The sequence below is a fragment of the Pseudoliparis swirei genome, chromosome 16 (genome assembly GCF_029220125.1).
Source record: "Pseudoliparis swirei isolate HS2019 ecotype Mariana Trench chromosome 16, NWPU_hadal_v1, whole genome shotgun sequence".
Taxonomy (NCBI): Eukaryota; Metazoa; Chordata; class Actinopteri; order Perciformes; family Liparidae; genus Pseudoliparis; species Pseudoliparis swirei.
In genome coordinates this window covers 4147327-4167986 of record NC_079403.1, presented here as the reverse complement: position 1 = coordinate 4167986, position 20660 = coordinate 4147327, and the positions used below count along the sequence as shown (strand labels likewise).

Here is a 20660-nt window from a genome sequence, read left to right as displayed (position 1 = left end):
ATAATTCGGAAAGATAAAGATCCGCCCATGATGTGATTGCGTGTCCGCGGTGACGGTAAAAATAGGGACGTCAAAAAAGCAGCGAGGCATAAATAGAACCGTTTTTTTCTTCTCCGAGTCTTAGCAAGACTTTCGGAAACTCTGCAAAATAACAAAATAAAGCGGGGGTACCTACCAACCTCCGAGGCCATCACGGTGATGTTGTGCCACGACACGTCTTCTCTGTCCAGAGGCTGCGTCGTCCGTATGAGTCCGCTGGTTTCGTCGATCCGGAAGCATCTCACTCCTTCTTCTTTGCTGTCCAAGAAATACCTATTAGCAACAAAAAAACACAGTGATGGAAAAAAGGTTCAAGAGTTTAGGCGGTGGATAATCTGGAGGCTACTAGATGTGGCATTGCGCTTCTCATTGATTCATACGCTGCTGTATTGGCGATTAGATGTGCCTTTATAACCGCATTATGTCCACGTTGATTAAAAACAGCTTCTTCAGCTCCTTTCTGGCCTGAACCCCAGATAACTGATGGTATCAGTTAGTTTTGTCCAGACATTGTAAAAGCTCCCTTTAGAGCCACACAAGACATTATCGGCTGTTTTCACAGACTATTCATTTTTAGTTCCCATTACCAGTAAACTGACCTTTTGTACAAAAAATAAATTCAATAAAATGGAAGAGCACCCCTTTAAGACGAATAATACTTGGTTCTTCAGTCCTGGCTCTAGTTTCTACAGAAGCCTTCGAAATCACATGTTCTTTATTTAAAATATAATAAATATGTTCTCCTCTTTTGGTCATTTAAAAAATGTTTGACCCGATTCAATGTTTCACCCTCCTGTCGCCTTCGGGTCAATATGACCCGATTCAATGTTTAACATTCCTGTTACCTTTATATTTACTAACATATTTTACCCTTGAGGTCAATATGACCCCAGCTATTAAAATCTCCAGAAAATTATTAGAATTAATATTGTTTCACAAGTTTAAGTGTGAGGTACTTTATGTTTGTTTGTTGACTCCCGAAAGAACACCGACATTAAACATTGAATCGGGTCAAATTGACACAAGGGTTAAGACAAATAATACGTGGTTCTTCAGTCCTGGCTTTAGTTCTAATCACTTTTTTTCTCCATATTTCCTCTTTTTGTCTTTTACAATATTCTGTCGTGTTTTTGTGTGAAGTGAAACTAAAAAAAACAACCAAGAAAAAGCTTTCAAAAAATAAATCACATGTTTAAACAAGTCATAAATGAATAAAAACCTTACATTAATGATAAGATATCCCGACGGTGAAATGAATAAAGTGCAGACTCAGCACTTGCGGCGCTTTGATTTTTTTCTTTCAAAGTCCTGCAGTAGCGCACGGAGGGACGGAATAATTCCCGCCGCTTTTAAAATGGACTTTAGGTCTTGAAAGAGAGTTTTCACGAAAATACAAATTTATAAGTCAAGAGCAATTATCTTTAATATTTCATAATGACAAAGGGCAATGTTCCCGCCGGCAGTGTTTGCACTGTTGTAATGGCTTTCTACCAACGCTGTTATCCAACTAGACGCAAAGCAGCCTGTGGCATACAAAGCAGGAAATGGGCTCAGCTGCTCCCTTCGTGAGTTCAAGCACGGAATGCGCATCGACTGTGTATTCCCTAATTTATCCCTGAATGACCTATTTACACCTTTAATCCGACAATCATTCATTCTCCTGAGTAATGTAGCTAAATCGACAATTTTCAATTGGCATGAGAGATGGGGATGGTATAGGTGGGGTATTAATGTAATACCTTGACTGCATTTATTTTGAAATAATAAACTATTTTAGCTCGGTTTGCTTACAAGTGTAGCCGGCAGCCTCGGTAGAAATGCTGTCATGATTTATTAAAAGCTCAGGCTCATAAGAGCGTGAAGGCTTTCCAGCCCTAAAAGAGTTTAGGTACCACGCATTTGCTTTGTTATGATCAAAAACAAGTTATTTTTGGCTCATAGGTGGGGGGGACAAAACGCCTTAATTACTCCTTCTAGTCATGAATCTTGCTTTGAGATTATTTGGGGATTTATTTTCTTATTCCTGAAGGAAACTAGCAAGTGTCATCGTTATTTTCCAGTAATATCGTTTTTTTCCCAAGGTTATTGTGAGGAGGACTGATGTTCCGTATACGTTCCACGGGTAGGAACGTATACATTCTGGGAAATATATGAAATTCAAGCTGAAATACTTGTTTGTTTTTCATGGTGGCCTTGGACATCAAAAAAGACTAATAGCCTTCAGTAATACAGCCCGGCCAGGCGGTAATCCTTAATACGCAGCACAAAAACATAAATTTGTTAGAGGGACAAAAATAGAAAAAGCGATTTTTCAGCAGCTTTTCCCAACTCTCAACAACTGGACAGGTGTGGAAGATGTAAATATAACAAAAAATACATGTATTTTTGTTCAACCTTTCCCTTTGTCAGTTTACCGTTAGCTAGTTTGAACATTAGCATGCTCGGCTGACACCTGGAAATAAAGCAGAGTAAGCGGATGAAACTCACGTCATTAGCATTCATTGAAGTCCAGCCATTTGAGGAATCACACAATCATTTGGCTGGGATTTATTTTGGCACAACAATATATGTTTTTGAAGCAGCAACGCAGCACAAATCTGTCCTTTTCCAGAGCCAGGTGGATTTTTTTTTCTTCCTGAGCTTTTCGCAGCGTGCATAAAGGCAACGACGGATCGCTTTGTGCTGAGCGGACACATTCAGGACGTACGACTACTTTTGTCTAACTCCTTTTAACCTTGATAATACAAAAAAAGGTATGCGCAGACCATATCTACGCTTTCTGTTGTCACCCTTCAGAGTAAAAGCCCGAGACATATAGCGTACGCTGCATAGTGTAGTTTACCAGAGGAAAATAAAGAGCATTTCCCTCACAGGAAACTAAAGCGAGGAGCTACAACCAGAAGCTGCTCTTAGTAGTTGTCTTCAATCCATGCAACTATATTAGCTTTTCTTTATTTATTTACGTGCAAGTAGCAGTGTATTTTGCATTTTTTGGCATTTCAATGTCATATTAAAAAAAGCTCAAATGTCATCATTTGTATGATATTACAAGTGTTTCCACTGGAAAATGGACGATCGGTTAATAGAAGCTGAAGACGTGACAACCCGGCCGAGATGTTTTGACAACTGCTCGGATGATAATGTCAACCGAAGGGTAATGAGCCATCTCGGCTTTCTTTTGGGCTATTTAGATGTCAATCTTAGGCCGACATTTGAAATGTCACTTGGACAACATGTTTATTTCTCTTTGCACGCATGGCCAGACCTCTGATGATCAATCGGGGGGAGCCACCATCCCTCCTGCATTCTGATAACAACACCGGGAGCAGAGGCACAGCTTGTTTTATTCATGTCCTTCTCTGGGTTCAAGCGGCCGTCGCCTTTCGGTGAACATCGGGGGAGCGGCGTGCCGCAGGAACGGTCGACGAGGGCGTATCCCACGAGGGGGAGAGGCGACTCTTTCATGTGCATATTATCCTTCTAGTTCCAGAAAATCATTCACACAGTCTTAGGATTCACCGAGAATATTTCTCACCCCGGTGTCTTTCCTCGTATTTGAAGTTGAACATTAATATGGAGGAACAGGGAGGGGGGTTGGTAGTGCCCATAAGTCACTGTGTTTAACAGCGCTAAGAACACCCCCTACCCCCCCCCCCCCCTCCGGGCTCTGCAGACTATGACAAAGCGTTGTCCCCGTGATCCCATAATGTATAATAGCGACAGATAATTGCGTCTTAATGACATATTAGCGAAAGCCCCTAATCTCAACGGGGAGATCCGTGTTTACAGCCACTCCATCGCTCACTTCCGGGGGCCGTGAAGGGAATTCAAATGAAACACAAAAAGCGGTGCACAGTGCAATGTCACGAAGCCGAGGTGCCTGAGCGGAGCACCAAAAAAACAAACAAAAAACTCGGATTAGCCCATTGCCTGAGGGGGATATCAATCTTGTTCACACAGCTCACAAAGCGTGTTTAGAGCGCATGCTAATGTGCTAGAGCGGCCGCGGCGCTCCGGGTTACTCTGCAGACTTGCGGAGAAAATAATTGATCGAAACTGAGATGCACGATGATTTTTAGAGGGTATGTAGAGCGTTAAAGCCGTGTATAGGAGCAGGCAACACAGACGGGGTTTGCTAAGGGAATTGCAGTACATCTAGTTAACATTTCGGTCTTTTGTGGTAGTTCAAAGCCAGCTGGACAATCCTCAAATTAGCAGAATCAGAATGGTCATAATGGTGTTTAAAAACCTAAAAAAAAATGCATATGTTGAACTTGCATTATGTCACAGCTATGAGATATGACGTGCACATGTTTCCACGTTTCCTGGAGGCAGATATAATTATCTCGGTTAGACTTAAAACCTCCGAGGTTCGAATCTAGAGCGCCTCGCTTTCTTCTTTCTCTTGTAGCAGAAAGATATCTCAGTAAAATCCCGAGTGACGGAAAATAAACTCGGATCAGAAGGTGGATTGCGTGAATACATGAGCGAGCAATTCACAATAAAGCTTTGAGCAATTTGAAGGTCTTGACTCTCGTCGCCGACATACCTGCATGGCGAACCTACGATTTAATGAAATTAATTTAAAATGACATGGGAACCAATATTTTGAGGATTTTTTCTAGAAATCCATCAGCCAAATACTGGTAAGTTTCTATCTAGAGCGCCTCACTTCTTCTTTCTCTTGCAGCAGAAAGATATCTCGGTAAAACCCCGAGTGACGGAAAAAAAACTCGGATCAAAAGATAGAATGCGTGAATACATGAGCGAGCAATTCCCAATAAAGCTGTGAGCAATTTGAAGGTCTTGACTCTCGTCACCGACATTCCTACATGGTGAACGTACGATTTAACAACTGATTTAAATAGACATGGGAACCAGTATTTTAAGGAATTGCTCTAGAAATCTAACTGCCAAATACTGGTATGTTTCTATCTAGAGCGCCTCACTTTTTGTTTCTCTTGTAGCAGAAAAATATCTCGGTAAAACCCCGAGTGACGGAAAATAAACTCGGATCAGAAGGTGGAATGCGTGAATACATGAGCGAGCAATTCCCAATTAAGCTTTTTTTTAGAAATCCATGTGCCAAAGATGTATGTTTCTCAAAAAAATATATATATTTGTCAGGGAGTTACATTGGCTGCCAGCCTCATCTGAAATATTAACAACCCCCACTCTTAGCCTTTGCGATCTTCAATTATATGTAACGGTGCACACCAAACAAGACGCCTCTGAATATGTGCAATATTTCGTATTTTTATACGTATAGGTAGTCGAAGCGTTCCTACCTGACGGGACTGTTCCTGCCGTCGGGGTCTCGAGCCGTCACCGAGCCCACCTCCGTGCCGCTCGGCGAGTTCTCGTACACGTCCATGATGTAATGGTCGATGGAAAAGACCGGCGCCTCGTCCACGTCGCCCACGGTGATCTTCAGGGTGGCGATGTCTTTGAAGGAGCCCATGTAGGTGAAACGAGGATCCATGTGTGTGTTCGTGCCCTCGATGGTGAGAGTGTAGGTCTTCTTTCTCTCGTAGTTCAGAGGCTGTCGGGATGGGGAAATAAATCGAATGAATCTAATTCCAGATGCCTTTTATTCCTCATAAACCCGAATACTTCAAGCTACTTCCGAATTATGTGGAACTATTGGAACAGCTGGCGTCTTCTGCTTCTTCTACTGCTCTTTGATTGGAGCATATATATCTTATTAAGGTGCATTGCTTCCACCAACTGCATATAGCAGCATTGTGGTCAAAAAGGAACAAATCATGGAAAACTTGCTCTTTTCTTGTGCACGTACGGCTTATGTACGTGCACAAGAAAAGATTGCTCACCAACCCACATACTGAAATCAGATAACCTTTGCAAAAGGTGCATTGCCGGTTAGAGCAGGCTTGTTTTCAAGAGGCGGGTCTTAAAGAGACAGGCGTTAAAACGGAAAAATTAATACAGGTATATTCAGGCAAACAGCATAATACAAATAATGTGTGATATGTGCCTTTTTAAGTCAGTGTCTAAGGCAGACAAGACTTTTCCCTCGTATTTCTCCAGAGAGGTCACATGTCTGTGTTCCTACCTTTTTGAGGCTGATGACGCCCTCTCTCGTGTCCCTCTCCGTGGATATGGAGAACATGTTGGCCCCCTCCGAGTTAATGATGCTGTACTTGATGTCTGCATTGATGCCGAGGTCCTTGTCGTTGGCTTTGATCTTCCCCACCGCCTTCCCCACTTGAGCGGATTCGGGGACGTACAGCTGGTAATTTTCTGCGGATGAACATTAATGCACATTTAGAAACGGGGGGTTGTGGGGAGGGGGGCGGGGGAGGAGGAGGAGAGAGAGAGAGAGAAATGACAACAACAACAATTTAAAACGGAAGTGTCGTCGTCTGAGTGTTCTTCCCACGGCGCTTAGCTAAGCGGTTTGATTTCCGTCCCCGTTTGTTCCCGAGGGAACGTCATTAAAAATAGACCGCGGTGCCTCGTGTGACATCTAATGCTAAACGGAGGTTCGTGCCGCACGCAGCTGCAAACAACGATAATAATAACGATGATAATTCAGACAACGTTGATGGTTTTCACTGAAGCACACACATTTAAATCGCCATGCCCCCCAGGAGGGATTGTGCTTGATGAGACACTTCCAAAGACACTAGATTTGAACTTCATCATTACTTTGTATTAATCCTAAAATGGAGGAAATTCAGACTGCAAAACAGAGGGTTTTGATGGATGCCGGGTCTAATTTTGGCTAATTATGGGATCATTTAACTGCAATATTAGATCACCGAGTCACGAAATACTGAAGGGCAATACATCACAGTGAGAGATGCTGTAGAGGTCTGTGAGGGGAAAGCTTCAGTAACCCACGATCTGCTCTCTAAACCCTCCCAGATTTATATGTGTTATTTATTGCATGCGTAAACACATTATAATTAAAAGAATTTCATCGCCTGCAAATACTGAACTTGTTGATGTTTATTCTTTTTCATTCGAGCAGCAAAAACAGCAATAATCTGGTTATATAATAATATTAATAATTAATAGCATGAATTCCAGTAACAGAGGCCATTTAATGTAACATAAGCTCTGCATATATAGGTTGGTAACTGACTGTTATTACTATTAATACGAAACCCACGTTACCTCATGATTATTAATTATTAAAAGGTGTAGTTCTACTGTGGATGTAGTTTAGTGTTTTTTTTAACTAAACTACCTTATTTGTTTTTAATAGTTTTAATAGTACTTTTTTAATAGTACTTTTTAAATAGATTTTAATAATTAATAGTTTAATAGTTAATATATATAAAATGTTTACTAACATTTTTTTTAAATATATAATTATTTCTTGATTTTATTAACTCTAAAAAAATATATATATATTTCCAGACCGATTACTTTTGGATATTTTTTGCTAAATTAGCCATGTTTCAAATAGAAGCTATGGCCGAAGTCAATGTAACGTTTCGCCAACCGTAACAATTGTTCACTGAACCGATCTGTTCTGCAAAATAGTACAAACGTTTTTAAGAAAAGTCGTAAAAAGCCTGCGCTGTGTTGCCCGTCTTCAGGCGCCGGTACATACTCACTTTGGGGGAACATGGGCGGGTTGTCGTTGACGTCCGTCAGGGTGATGTTGATGGTGGTGGAGCCGGAGAGGCCTCCGACCTGGCCCGCCATGTCTTTGGCTTGGATGACGACAGTGAAGTGTTCCCTGGCTTCCCGGTCCATGTCGGATAAGGCCGTCCTGATGATTCCTGGACGGAAAAACCCCAAATGTGACGATAAAGTCGCGGTTAACGCCAACTGATGAATACAACGTGACACCACGGAATATATAGAGTTGGGTATTTTGAGAATGAAGACAACAAGACGCTGGCAAAAGGAAAAGAAATAGATCACGGTTGAGTGCTTTCAGGCTTGAGTCTTTAAATACCGTTGACTCTATCACGCCGCGGACAGTCAGGCGCTGCTCTTGCTTGGAGAGCTTCTGCCTGGCCGCTGGGCCTTCTGCCTGCTAGCTGACCTGCCCTCGGACCGTGCGGAGAGCTGTGTCAAGCGAGGGGCTAAGGGTTGTGGGCGAGGCTAAAACGAGGAGATACAAACCGGGAACTGGCTCACTCGCTTGGCGAGAGGAGACGCATGAGCTCGGTCTTGGCTAAAGTAGAGTCTCTGCCGTGAGATGCTTCCACTGACCCGTGGCGCCTTGCCTTGTGTTTCTCTGAGCCAAGCTGCGCTGCCGGACAGAGACGCCAGCGGGGCCTGGCGGCCTTCTGGGCGCTAAGAAGAAGCGGCATGAGAGTCAGAAGCGGTGAAGAAGATGAATGAATGGACGTGATCGTGAGATTGTCTGTGGCGAGTGGTGCGCTTCCGGTTCCGGCGGGATTCACGCCGCGCTGTTTTGCGCCCGCTGTGCCATCCCGCTGGTTATGGTCGCGTGCAGCCATCCCTGCTTCCGCTGAGGCTGCTGTGCTGGAGCTGAAGCTGCTGTGTCCTGACTCAGCTGTCATCAGAAGCTGTATCATCAGCCCACACTGTCATCTGCCACCACCACTCATGACACAACACTGGCCAACCCTCCACAACCTAACCATCTGCCCACAACACTTCCACAACACTCTGGACACACTCAACTAGGATACCTACTCCCTAATAAGGACGATTCTGGACCAGACCCACAGCCCCACCCCCCTTCCACCTGGTCTGACCTGGACCCTGCCGGTCCGACCTGATGTTGGTATGTTCCTCTGGTGAGGACAGGCACGTGGTCAGTGAGGGACTGAGGGAGGCTACGATGTGTTGTGGACTGCTTGACGGGACAGAGTGTGTTGACTGGGATGTGTTGTGGGGACCACATCAAGTTCGAGAACACACCACCACCCCATCACGGACTAGACGACTTTCCCCCCCCAACAAGCCCTCGATCACCAGGACCCTGAGCTGCTTCAACAAGAGGCAGGGACCTTTCAGGTCTGGAGAGCTGGATGAGTGAGGGAAAGCAGGGCGAGGTGAGACAGTGGAGCAAGGGCAGCGCAAAAGAAGGTGAGGGAAGCTGAGGCCAAAGCCAGCTGAACAGGACAAGGGAGGAGCAAAAACCAGCTGAACAACACAAGCATGAGGCAGAGCAAGGGGCTATAACTGGCAGAGGGGAGAGGGGAACTGTTTTTTCAATAGGTTCAGAACAGAGCCCTCCCCTTTTTCACAGTTCAAGTTCTTCAGTTCACCCCTCCTCCCTCACACCTCCTCCTCACCTCCCCTCCTGCCCTCCTCCTCCCCCCCTGCTCCTCTCCCTCCCTCCTCCTCCTCCTGTGATGACTGACCAGGTGGTGAGAAGACTGAGAAGAACACCCAGCGCAGAGCTGAAGGTCCTGGCTGGCATCAGCCCGCAGTGGTAAAGACCTGCGCAGCCCCAGGGTCCTAAGACCCCCCTCGCCTCAGCACCTCAGCCTGAGAAGCGGGCTCAGTGGTGCTGTGAAAGACGTCGTGCTGTGTCCTGTCCCCAAGAAACCTCCCTGCGTCCCCTGCCTGGACCTCATCTACACTCCGTCGCCTCACCTCCCATGTGATGAAGGTGCTCTGAGGCTGGTCCACCTCCGGCCGGGCCGGGGCCGGCAGAGTGACCTTCATTTTGACCAATCAAAATACCTCTGCAATTTGCTTACCACATCTACCTGCTGCTCATCGATCGTCTGCATGGGTGCCTGGTCGCACCTCTGTGAGAGTCACTTTCTTTGACTTCTCCAGTGACTTTCCACCAGCATTTAACACTTGCTGCCACCATGCAGCCACTGCTGCTGAGTGGTGGCCACCCGTGATTCACGATCACACATCTCTGGAATCACTGACACCCTCTGGGCAGACCACCGTTGGTCAGAATGGGCCGTGTGCTGTCTGAGGAACACCCGTTCTGTCTCCTTTCCCACTCCTTCCTCTTGTCTCCTTCACACTTTGTACACCACAGTCAGTTCCAGCAGTACAACGGTCAAGTCTGCAGCTCTGCCACTCAGTCGGGTGCAGTGAGGGGGGGTAGGGGGGGGAAGGAGAGGGAGGGGGAGTGCAGGGCAGTTGTAGTGGGCCGATGAGAACCACTGAACCACCGTGGCCAAGACCAGGAGAGTGGTGGGTGTGGACTCCCAGGAGGAGAGGACGCCCTACCTTACTCCCCTCTGAGTGTCCTGTGGACGGAGTGGACGAGGAGGAGTATAGGCTCAGGCCTCCTGGACTCCCTGAACAACTGGAAGGCCAAATGAAGGCTGTGTGTATGTACACGCTCAGTTTTTTCTTCTGGTATCTTTCAAGAGCCTTCAACGTGCACATGGAGTTATGCAACCAGCTTATAGTCGGCCCAGTGTGCTGCACTTTGCCATTGTCTGCTGGGGAGCAGCATCGAGCGGGTGACACCACACCAGTTACAAACTGGCAAAGGGGAAGGCTGGCTCCATCATCGGCTGCCAGCTGACTGACCTGGAAGGAGAGGAGGTGAGAGGTCGTTGAGAAAAACTGGTTGGCCATGATCCAGCCACCACCTCCCACCACCACACCACCTCCTACAGGGGACAGGGAGCTCCTTCTCACGCCGTCTCCCACAAGGAGATAGAGGAGATTCCTGCTACTTCTGGGAGGAGGGAGGCTCAACAGTTCACCCTCTTGCAGTTCACCTCTACCCTTCTTATATTTTGTGTTTTTTTTTTTTTTTTTTTTTTTTTTGTGTGTTGCTGCTACTGACTCGACAAATTTCCCCTTGGGGATTAATAAAGTATATATCTATCTATCTATCTATCTATCTAGAGGAAACATAACACCGTTATATTGTCAATATGTTACGATCCTTGTTAGTTATGGACTTCCCGTACTGCACCGCATGTGCTTTCATTTAAAAAACCAACTCCATGAAAACTTTCGCTCATCTTTTGATTCTCCGGGTCTTTCATTGTCAAGGTTAATCTTACCCCACTTTTCATTATATTGGAAAAAATGACTATGCAACCTTGGATCTGGGGCGGAGGCGGGGGGGGGGGGGGGGCACGATGCAACTTTCTGAGGCGACCCACCCTCGATCACATTTATTACAACAATAACACCCGCAAACACAACCATGAACTTTTCACAATGCTCAGCCTCGGTGATAGATGACTGCGCCGCTGCAGGGAAACTGCACTCAGGTAAATTGCATCAACAGAAGAAAAGAAAAAAAGGCAGACGGAGTATTTTCTTCTCCGAGTTGATTCATGGAATATAATAGCAAGCATGTATTGCACACATTATTCACATGTGTGTGTGTAATCTGAACATGTCTGTCTTTGTTAGTTTCTCTGTGTGTGTCTATATTTGTGCTGGAGGGGTTTAATTCGCCCCGTCTTAGCTCCTGAAACCACATCACCACATGGGACCTGATTTAATATGTTCTACCGGTAACATCAGTGTTCATTGGACGTCATTGGCTTTCTTCCCCCCCCCCCCCCCCCCAAGAGACGAGACCCTCTGGCAACCATTGAACTTGTGTACTTGTGAACTCGTGAACCCTTCAATAATACACACAGCGTCCCGACCCAGGAGCAGTGGCACCCGGCAGGAGAAAATAAAGAAGGGATGATGTTGATCGCCGTTGCCTCGTGTCGGGAGTAGAAAACTCAATAGAAGGCAACGCTCTGGACGATATGGAGGCTGAAGCGAGGCGTCAGCGAAGCCGAGGGCGAAAACCTGTCGACCGCGCATCAGAAGTGGACGTCTAGCTTAGTTTTTTTGTCTTTTCGACCGTCACCGAGTTTTTGTGACACACGAGGGTAGAGAGAATAACAACCAGATGCTGAAAAATACATGTTCAGGTGACCGAAATGTTCCAGTCATGTGGATGTGTCTGTGTTTTTATTATGAGAGAACACACGGCAACCAATGGGCTCACCGCTAATTCAAATTTAAGGCACTGCGGCGTGGGTTTCTTGTTTTCAGAAGGTGGGTTTCACGTTTTCAGAAGCACTTAGTGGCGTCTTCTTTCTCCTCTGGGAAGCAAGACGTATGTACGCAATGGCCTGCGACTGGCTGCATGTTTACTCACTCTTGGGTAGGCAAAAGATGCCCCTCAACTATTATCACTCCGTGGACACCCGTCAAGTAGGGGGACAATGACATGTAAAGTATATTGTGGATGACACCGACAGCCCCCAGGGGAATGTTCTGAGTACATTGGTACCATTTCACTTTCAGAGCTGAGAACACGACAACAGAAAAAAGAAACAGCAGCGCCAGACTTCAGACTTGAAGTAGGGTAGCTAATCCTCTCAGATTGTTTTCTCCCTACATTTGTCATAATAGACTTTTAAGTTTGACTCGGTATAGATGAGTGAACTACATTTAAAAACATTTTTTCATTTCTTTCTGGAAAAAATACTATAATAGTATCGTCTATATTTCTTAAAAATGCAGAACATTTCTATATTTCTTAAAAATGTAGAGAATGTAAATATTACTTAAAAATGCAGACAATTTCCATATTTCTTAAAGATACAGAGTACGTCTATATTTCTTATCTATATTTCTTAAAAATGCAGAGAATTTCTATATTTCTTAAAAATGGATAACATTTCTATATTTCTTAAAAATGCAGAGAATGTAAATATTACTTAAAAATGCAGACAATTTCTATATTTCTTAAAGATACAGAGTTTGTATATATTTCTTTACGATGCAGAGTATGTCTATATTTCTTAAAAATGCAGAGACTGTTTATATTTCTTAAAGATACAGAGTATATCCATATTTCATTAACCAACTCAGATGGCTCACCCAGTAATATATCATTCATACCAAATATTCCTGTTCCCAGTCCCGACCCTAACAGCTTGAATTTCACCGGATGAAAAATATATATTTTGGAGCGAATGAATGCAGTTTCATGATTTCCTAATTTCACCAAAGAATCAGTCAATTTGCTCTTCCTTTCTTCGAGACTCTATAGACGAAAGCTAATCCACTCGCCCGAGGTAGAATAATCATTAAAAGTGGGTCGAGGAGCGAGGCAGCCGACGGTATTAAAATCCAGAGGATCTAAGGTTACGCATCAGCTGTCACGCTGAGCTGAGGCCCCACACACTCGTGAACCTGAACTCATCAGCAGCAAACCCTTAAAAAAAACTGAACAGTCAAACTATCACAGGGAATATAAATACAAATGTTCTAAGTTCTTACAAAGGAGCTAAAATTTGACTTGGAGTTGACCCGAAAGTCGGATAATTCTGTAATCCTCACAATGTAAGTTTAGAAAAAAAGACCCCGGAGATGTCGATGGAGTTCTCATGAACTATAGATGAATACTGTGAACACACTCTAACCTATTGATTCCTCTTGTTCATTTATTCCTCTAGTGGCTGATGTTTGTAGACTTCTGTAGTTTTTTTTCCTTCCGTCCCCCGTAAATAAACAGACCGGATCAGTCGACTGGTTTTAAAAAAAGGTATTTTTTCTTCAACGTATTACATCACAGCGTCCTCAGATTCCTCTTCAAGGCGATACAGAAATGCGAGTGGTCGGATGTTGGCAGATAAAGCAGAAAAAAAAGAAGATTACTCCACTTTCTTTTGTGTGAGTTCCATTCAACTCACGGCGGCTCTTGATAGCGTCTACGAGCCGCGCGGCGGTGATTTAATGGGTCTTAGTTCTGCTCGCAAAAAAAGAAAATAAAAAAAGAACAAGCGTTAAGTGGAGCAGCGAGCTGCACCGACGCCGCGTGTTGCAGGGCTTTTTTTTATTCCAGGAGATATCAAAGAAAAATTCATTTACTTTGAGTACCAGCTAGATTCTTCTCTGACACGATATAGCGAAATAATAAAACATGTTTCATTGCATTTATATTATTCCCTCTGGACTTTTCATTTATTCATCTCATTGTTTAATGTTATAATTATACCCCTGCAGAGTAATGACGGTGGGTATATGTCGTACCTCCAGTTCTAGATGAGTGATTCGCTTCATTAACGGGCCGGCCTTCACCGATTGGACGATACCAGACCCACAAGTTGAAGGGCAAAAAATACTATATGAAAAATCCACTTTTTTTTTAGAATACTTTTTAAAATATGTGGTTTTCTTGCAGAATAATATTTGAAACGGACATCAAATAAATAAGGAAAAAAATAGAAAAAAATGTTAAAGGTGCATATAGGATATTTCCCCCAACTTTTCCTGGATAATTTTACATATAGGAGGTTTTGCACGTTGGCCATCTCCATATTTATTAATATATTAGATTTTTGGGATTCTCTGCAATTTCAAAATATTCGGAAGTAGCTGTCGCAGGAAAAATAAAACCATTCAATAAATGAATAATGATTTAATACGAGAGGTTTAAAGTGAGCACAGCTGTGCAAATCAGAGTCTTTTCCCTGAAGCCGGAGAACAATTCATATCGACAGTCATACAGATTGGGGTTGTCCAATATCAACGATCTGCAGACGGCACAGACAGTCGGGTGAACGCCGCCGCCGCCATCACCGCAAGGTCGACGCCGGCGCCGAGAGCACGAATCGAAGATTTATGAATATAACGCGCACAAAAAGATGCACAAACGACAACAATAAACATTCAACGGATGAGTGTTCACTCGCTTTTGAAAGGGAGAGAGAGAAATTCCCTCAAGGTGGCAACAAGGCCAAAGAACTTACAGAGGGTTTGTTATTTTATACTTTGTTATTTTGGAAAAAAATAAAATGAAGAAAAATAAAATGTATGTGTGTTTTTTATGCAATGCAGAGCTGATCAATTGTGAAGCATGTGCATGTGATTGATTTTAATAACTTGAAGGTTCTTAAGCTTCTCTGCAGCTGAATTATTTAGTCAAACACAAGTGTCGGGTCTGGAGTTAGCGTCGGGATCGAGGGGAAACAATATACCTGATGGACACATCCCAAAAGTTTTTATTTGACCCAACAAAAAACAAACTAATGTGATGACGCAGTGAATATTTAAAATGGACACATTATCTTTTACGTTGCCACAAGATAGATAGATAGATAGATATAGATATATACTTTATTAATCCCCAAGGGGAAATTTGTCGTGACAGTAGCAGCAACACACAAGAATAAAAAACAAACTCCAAGAAACTGAGCCCAACATTTATTCATTTTTCAATTTTTTAAAACTATTATTATATTTTTCGATGCCAGGTCTCAGCGTGGATCCTCTTTTATTTTCGTGGTTTTCTAAACTCATTAAAGTGCTGGCAGCCACTCCATCTGGAGCCTCTCTGTTATTAACCGCAGTCTTAGCGTTACTTAACCCGGGGTCCTTGAGACGCACCGGACCACCAGACCTTGGCGAGTGGCCACACTTTCCATTAAACAACAGCTGAGGACAGATGATCTGACCTTTCCAGTCTCTTATTACCATCTTTTACTCGTGATGCATTGGCGCGGCGCCCCCCGAGCAATATTTCACCGCGCCGGAATTTAGGAACCATGAGCAAAATACTAAAAAGGACGAGATCTTCTTCTTTTTGGGGTCCGAGGGGGGAATCATGCTCTGAGAAATCCACCATTTTCCACACCGGTGAAGATTACGTTACATTACTTTTCGCTGACACTTTTATCCATTCATACATCGTAGACGTAGCTACAGGGAGCAACTCAGGGTTAAGTGTCTTGCTCAAGGACACATTGACTAGGGCGGCGATTGAACCGCCAACCGCTGACCCACAGAGGCTAGGGGACGATCTTCTGTCTGTCATTTGTCTTCGAACAAGCAAATGAGAAGCTCTGCAGTTTCAGACTATTAAAAGTCTCTCCTGAATGAAATTGTTTACAACGTTCCACGACGAAATGCCACGAGGGGGGTATTCTCCGGCATCTCCGAGGGTGTGCCGAGGATCACACCCTCGAACCACCTTCCCCCCCCTGAAACACATCTCTGAACCGTAACGCCTCCTCCGACAGTCTCCGCTCAATCTCCACGGAGCTCCGCCAGTTAATCGAGAAAATAATTGAGAAGCAGCCGACTTCCGTGAACCTCGGGCCCAATTGGCACCGCGAGGTGGCTATAGCCTTTTCCTCAACCCCCTCTAGTCTATTAAGAGTTGATACCATCACGCGATCCACCTCTTTGTCTGGCTGCAAACTTCTAAAGGAGGACAATCTCCTGGGTGAACAAAAAGGATTATCGGGAGATTACTAAAGCACTCTTCAAATCTCCGGCTTCGGGAATCCTTTTTTTGGCTCGTCCAATACGATGTTATCCCCCCCCCCCCCCCCCACACACACACATGCCTGCACTCTTGCAGTATTTCTGGAAGACGTTGTAAATAACACGAACAGCAGCCGGCTATAAAGAAATCACATTAATCATAACAGCAAAAACTTGTGTATCGGGAGTGCATATCTGATTGAGAATAATTGGTTGGTCTGCTCAAGAGTGTGAGCTGATTGCAAAAGGGGACGGCTTTTTCCTTGATTTATACCAGAGGTAAATCCATGAACCACGAGGAGGGGAAAACATCTTGATCTGTGTCAGCGCCTTCAATAAACTCCAACACTCCCAAATCCCCGATCAGCAGAGAAATTAGCCTATTTAGAAGACCAAAGGGACTTTCCGTGTGTGTGTGTGAGTCGGTGCCGATGCGAGGTGGGGGTTGGCGAGAGCGTTCGACTGTGAGATCCGACGCCTCTGCGGGGCTCGAGTGACAGATGCACGGCGGCGATGGGAAAGACAGGAGTTACGACCCGACAATAAAAAGGATGAATGCAGCAGCCGCCGTCTTTATGTTGTGCTTTTTTCTTTTTGCTGAGATACTGGAAAGTGCTTATTTAAAACTGCCGGCTTGCAGTTTTTAAAGATTTTGCACACAAAAAAAACAACCCACGTGATCCAGTTAATCCACTGCAGCGAATGCTCGTAACGCCAGTTAGCATGTCCGTTAGCTAAACTAGTCTGGAACTAGTGTGTGGGTCGGTATCCTGGTGGGATTTACACTCGGTGAGCAGAGCGAGCGCCAGTCCGTCTGTCTGAGACACCGATGTGTCCTCGTGTCTCAGAATCCCCAGACCAGTCACGACACGAGCAGCAGGTGGTGTGTTCAGGGCCCTTCTGGAAGGACAAGCTGAAAAGGATTTGTGGCTGTTGTCAACACGGAATCGACAAATACCCTATGCCGTGTCAAGGGGCCCGCCGAGCTTCAGACCGGCTTCACACTCCGAATACTAGGGACCCCTGGAATTAGTTTTGTAAGTGTCAGGTTACAAAGTGTCCGTATATGTTCTCTACATGCAACGTTTGTTTATAAAATTGAATCCACCGTCTTCACAAGAGGTTTTAGGCAACGAATTCTCCTCCTAACGTTAGACCGTTAGCTTGGCTAACTACCGAGTCACGAGACCAGCGACTCGCGGAAATGACGGGTCACGTGACTTGTCGACTGACGTGAGAGAACAAGCGGCCTTCGGGTTGAACGTCCTGTAGCAAACAACGCTCGACAACCAGCTTCTATGCACACATTAACAATGTAACGGCACACTTAAAAATACATTTCAAAAATACATTTCAAAAATACACCCGTTCACTTTGGTGCAAACTAACGTTAGCCGAGCAAACGTTAGCCGAGCAAACCCCGCAAATGACTTCCTGTTTATTGGTGATGAATATTTAAAAAAAGACACTGGACTTTATTCTAAATGGCTTTTTCTGAACGTGTCAGCCGACCGTCGAGCAGGGTCCGTCCTTCAATCGGAGGATAGAGTCGTTGAGGCCAGATGGTGTTGACTTAGCCTCAGGCTGAGGTTGAAGAGGTGTTTGGGAGGTGTGATGTGTGGAGGAGACAGGAGAATGGATCGGCGGTTCGATTCCCCATTGGCCAAACGCGTAACCCCGAATGATCGTATGAATGGGTGAATGATGTCATGTGGTGTGAAAGCGCTTTACGTGCCGTACACAGGTCCATTTACCATTTAATCAGTGGCTGTGGTGAGCAACTGGAAGTGGAGGATGTCGACTCACCTCTAAATAACACAATAACCATTGTTCTTTTATTGCCATGAGAGGTTTGTGTTGGTATTTATTTACATCGATAGATTAAAACAATTCATCGACCACTTCTCATTTTAACAGTAGATTATTGGTTTAGCGAATACATTGCGACATAGTAGACGACTTAATTGAAACATGTCGGCTTTTCCCACCCTCCGTTTTATATGTTGGCATTTTTTCTTATGACTTACATGAATAAAATGACTTTTTAATTAATATAATTAACAAGACCAGTAGGCAAACGCTGCCATTCTACTTGGGAGACTTTATTAATGGAAAAGAACCAGCGAGGAAAAGACAAACTATTGTACCGCAGTGCAAAGCTGACACATCTGTCTTCCTCTGCCCACCTTCCTCTCCCCTCGGGCCTTCCATCAGTATCAGTTGCATCAGTTACACATTTGCAAAGTCATGCTCATTTATTTCTCCAGCCAAGTAAATCTAATCCCAACTCCCCGTCTCTCCTTGTTTGCGTGCTGCATGACACCACCTTAAATGCATCAATTACACTTTTATATCTGTGATTGAATCTCATTTCCAGCGGAGACAAGAGGTTCCCTTAATGCTGTTCCTAGAGTTAATTAGCCAGCTAATAACTCGGTTATTTTTTTTTTTACCGCACTGAGCTATCGGCACGTCTGCCGTAGTTATTGCGACTTTAATAATTGAGAAACGTCCAAAAGGATTTGACTCTGCTTTGGTTAAATATTGGCGGAGCTCTGATGATTTGGCAAATAAACCTGGAAACTCATTATTCAGTTGACTTAATGTGAACAGCGATGTGCTTTAGGCTGCGATTCTTTTTGTTAAACGGATCATCAATCTGATGCAAAATTAAACAGGCAATTCAATCATAAACACACCGAGCAAAGTGTAAAGAAATGGAGATGAAACTAGGCTGTAATTAATGTGAAACTGGATTATATACATTGAAAATGAGACCGGTGGGAGTTTTGTGGCGACGTAGCAGGTCCGTGACCAGCGTGCCGTGTGCACATCGCTGTGACGCGATGATGTCATATTTAACACGTTTTATCATATTTAATGTCTTCTCACAATAATCCCAGACCAAATGATATGGCTTGCAGAAAAATAATGGTTCTTAAAGGTTCTTTGAGACACCTTTATAGGTTCTTTGAAGACCCCTTTAAAGAAATGGGGCTTAAGAAATCCTTAGTTCTTTATAGAACTCTGGTTTGAAAGGTTCTTTGTGGAACCGGAAATGGTACCTTAAAGGAAAAAATGTTCAAGGTTCTTTGAGATACCTTTATAGGTTCTTTGAAGAACTTTTTCAGAAAATGGTTCTTTATAGAACTCTAGCTTTGAAAGGTGCTTTGTTGAACAAGAAATGGTTGCCTGATAGAAGGTTCTTTGAGACACCGTTATATGTTCTTTAAAGAACTATTTAAGGAAATGGTTCTTTAAGGAACCCTGGTTTTCAAGGTTCGTGGTGGAATCAGAAATGGTGCCTTAAAGAACCATGTTTTGAAGGTTCTTTGAGACACCTTTATAGGTTCTTTGAAGAACTCTTGAAGGAAATGGTTCCTTAAAAAACCCTGGTTTGAAAGGTTCTCTGTGTAACCAGAAATGGTGCCTTAAAGAACCATTTGTTAAGGTTCTTTGTGGAATATTTAAAGGTTATTTGGAGAACTCCTTAAAGAAATGGTTCTTTAAAGAACTCTAGCTTTGAAAGGGTCTTTGGTGGAACAGAAATGGTGCCTTATCGAACCATGTTTTGAAGGTTATTTGAGACACCTTTATAGGTTCTTTGAAGAACTATTAAAGGAAATGGTTCTTTAAAGAACCCTGGTTTGAAAGCTTCAATGTGGAACCATAAATGGTTCTTCTATGGCGTCACTCTGAAGAACCATTTTCGGTTCCAGATGGCCCCTCCATGTTTCTGTAGGCGTGTGGTCATAATTCCTGTGAAGTCGTGATATTAAGTCTGGCTTTACTGTGATTATTAAATGTCACTTTACTTATCAAAGTAAACCGCATTATTATTTTCTACGTGACGAGAATGTTATCCCGGTGATGAAGTCATGAAGACGTACAGGAATCAAAACAGCATATAGACGCAAAAAGTAGAAAAACTCATGCAGAATTATCCAGGTAAAGTGGAGGAAACTCTCATATCTGCACTTTGTGTATTTATGATTTTTTTTTGTATTTTTTTGTGGTTTTTTATTATGTATTGGGTATCTAACAAATAATAATAATTTTTTTCTTCACAAATAAGTGAATATTTTGGGGATTTTTGTAGGTTTTGCCTTCGGCCATTGATATGTTTATTATTTATTGATTAGGGACATTGATGTACAGTATTTAAATACTAACTGAAACACTAGTTCATGACCACTGTGTGTTCTTTAAGTCCAGCTCTGAGGTAGAAAAGGGAGATCTTTAACCATTTAACACGAAGTGTCCGAATGCCCTTCGTCATGTCATCTCCGTCGCGGGTGGCTATGCGATGATGTCATCCAGAAGGAGGCAGGTGAAGGTGTCCACCGCGCCCGGAGGATGAGGGGCGAGTCCCAGACGATCCTTCTGGGGATTCCTCCTGACCATATGTGCCGGCCAACTGCCACCATTACCCTCTGTCCTCCAACGACCTC

General features: G+C 43.8%; 1 protein-coding gene across 3 annotated transcripts in view; it reads right to left on the bottom strand.

Moving 5' to 3' along the window:
* The window catches only part of LOC130206293 (cadherin-18), a 129936-nt gene that overhangs the window by 26153 nt on the left and 83123 nt on the right, over positions 1-20660 (bottom strand). For 2 of the 3 annotated variants that reach the window (XM_056434198.1, XM_056434197.1), the window contains exons 5-8: positions 7626-7793; positions 6113-6300; positions 5328-5581; positions 176-312 (exon numbers count right to left, since the gene is read on the bottom strand). In XM_056434198.1, the coding sequence (XP_056290173.1) occupies positions 176-312; positions 5328-5581; positions 6113-6300; positions 7626-7793 (747 nt within the window). Of the gene's footprint in view, positions 1-175; positions 313-5327; positions 5582-6112; positions 6301-7625; positions 7794-20660 lie in introns of those variants that run through there. The other variant, XM_056434199.1, reaches the window with a different exon arrangement.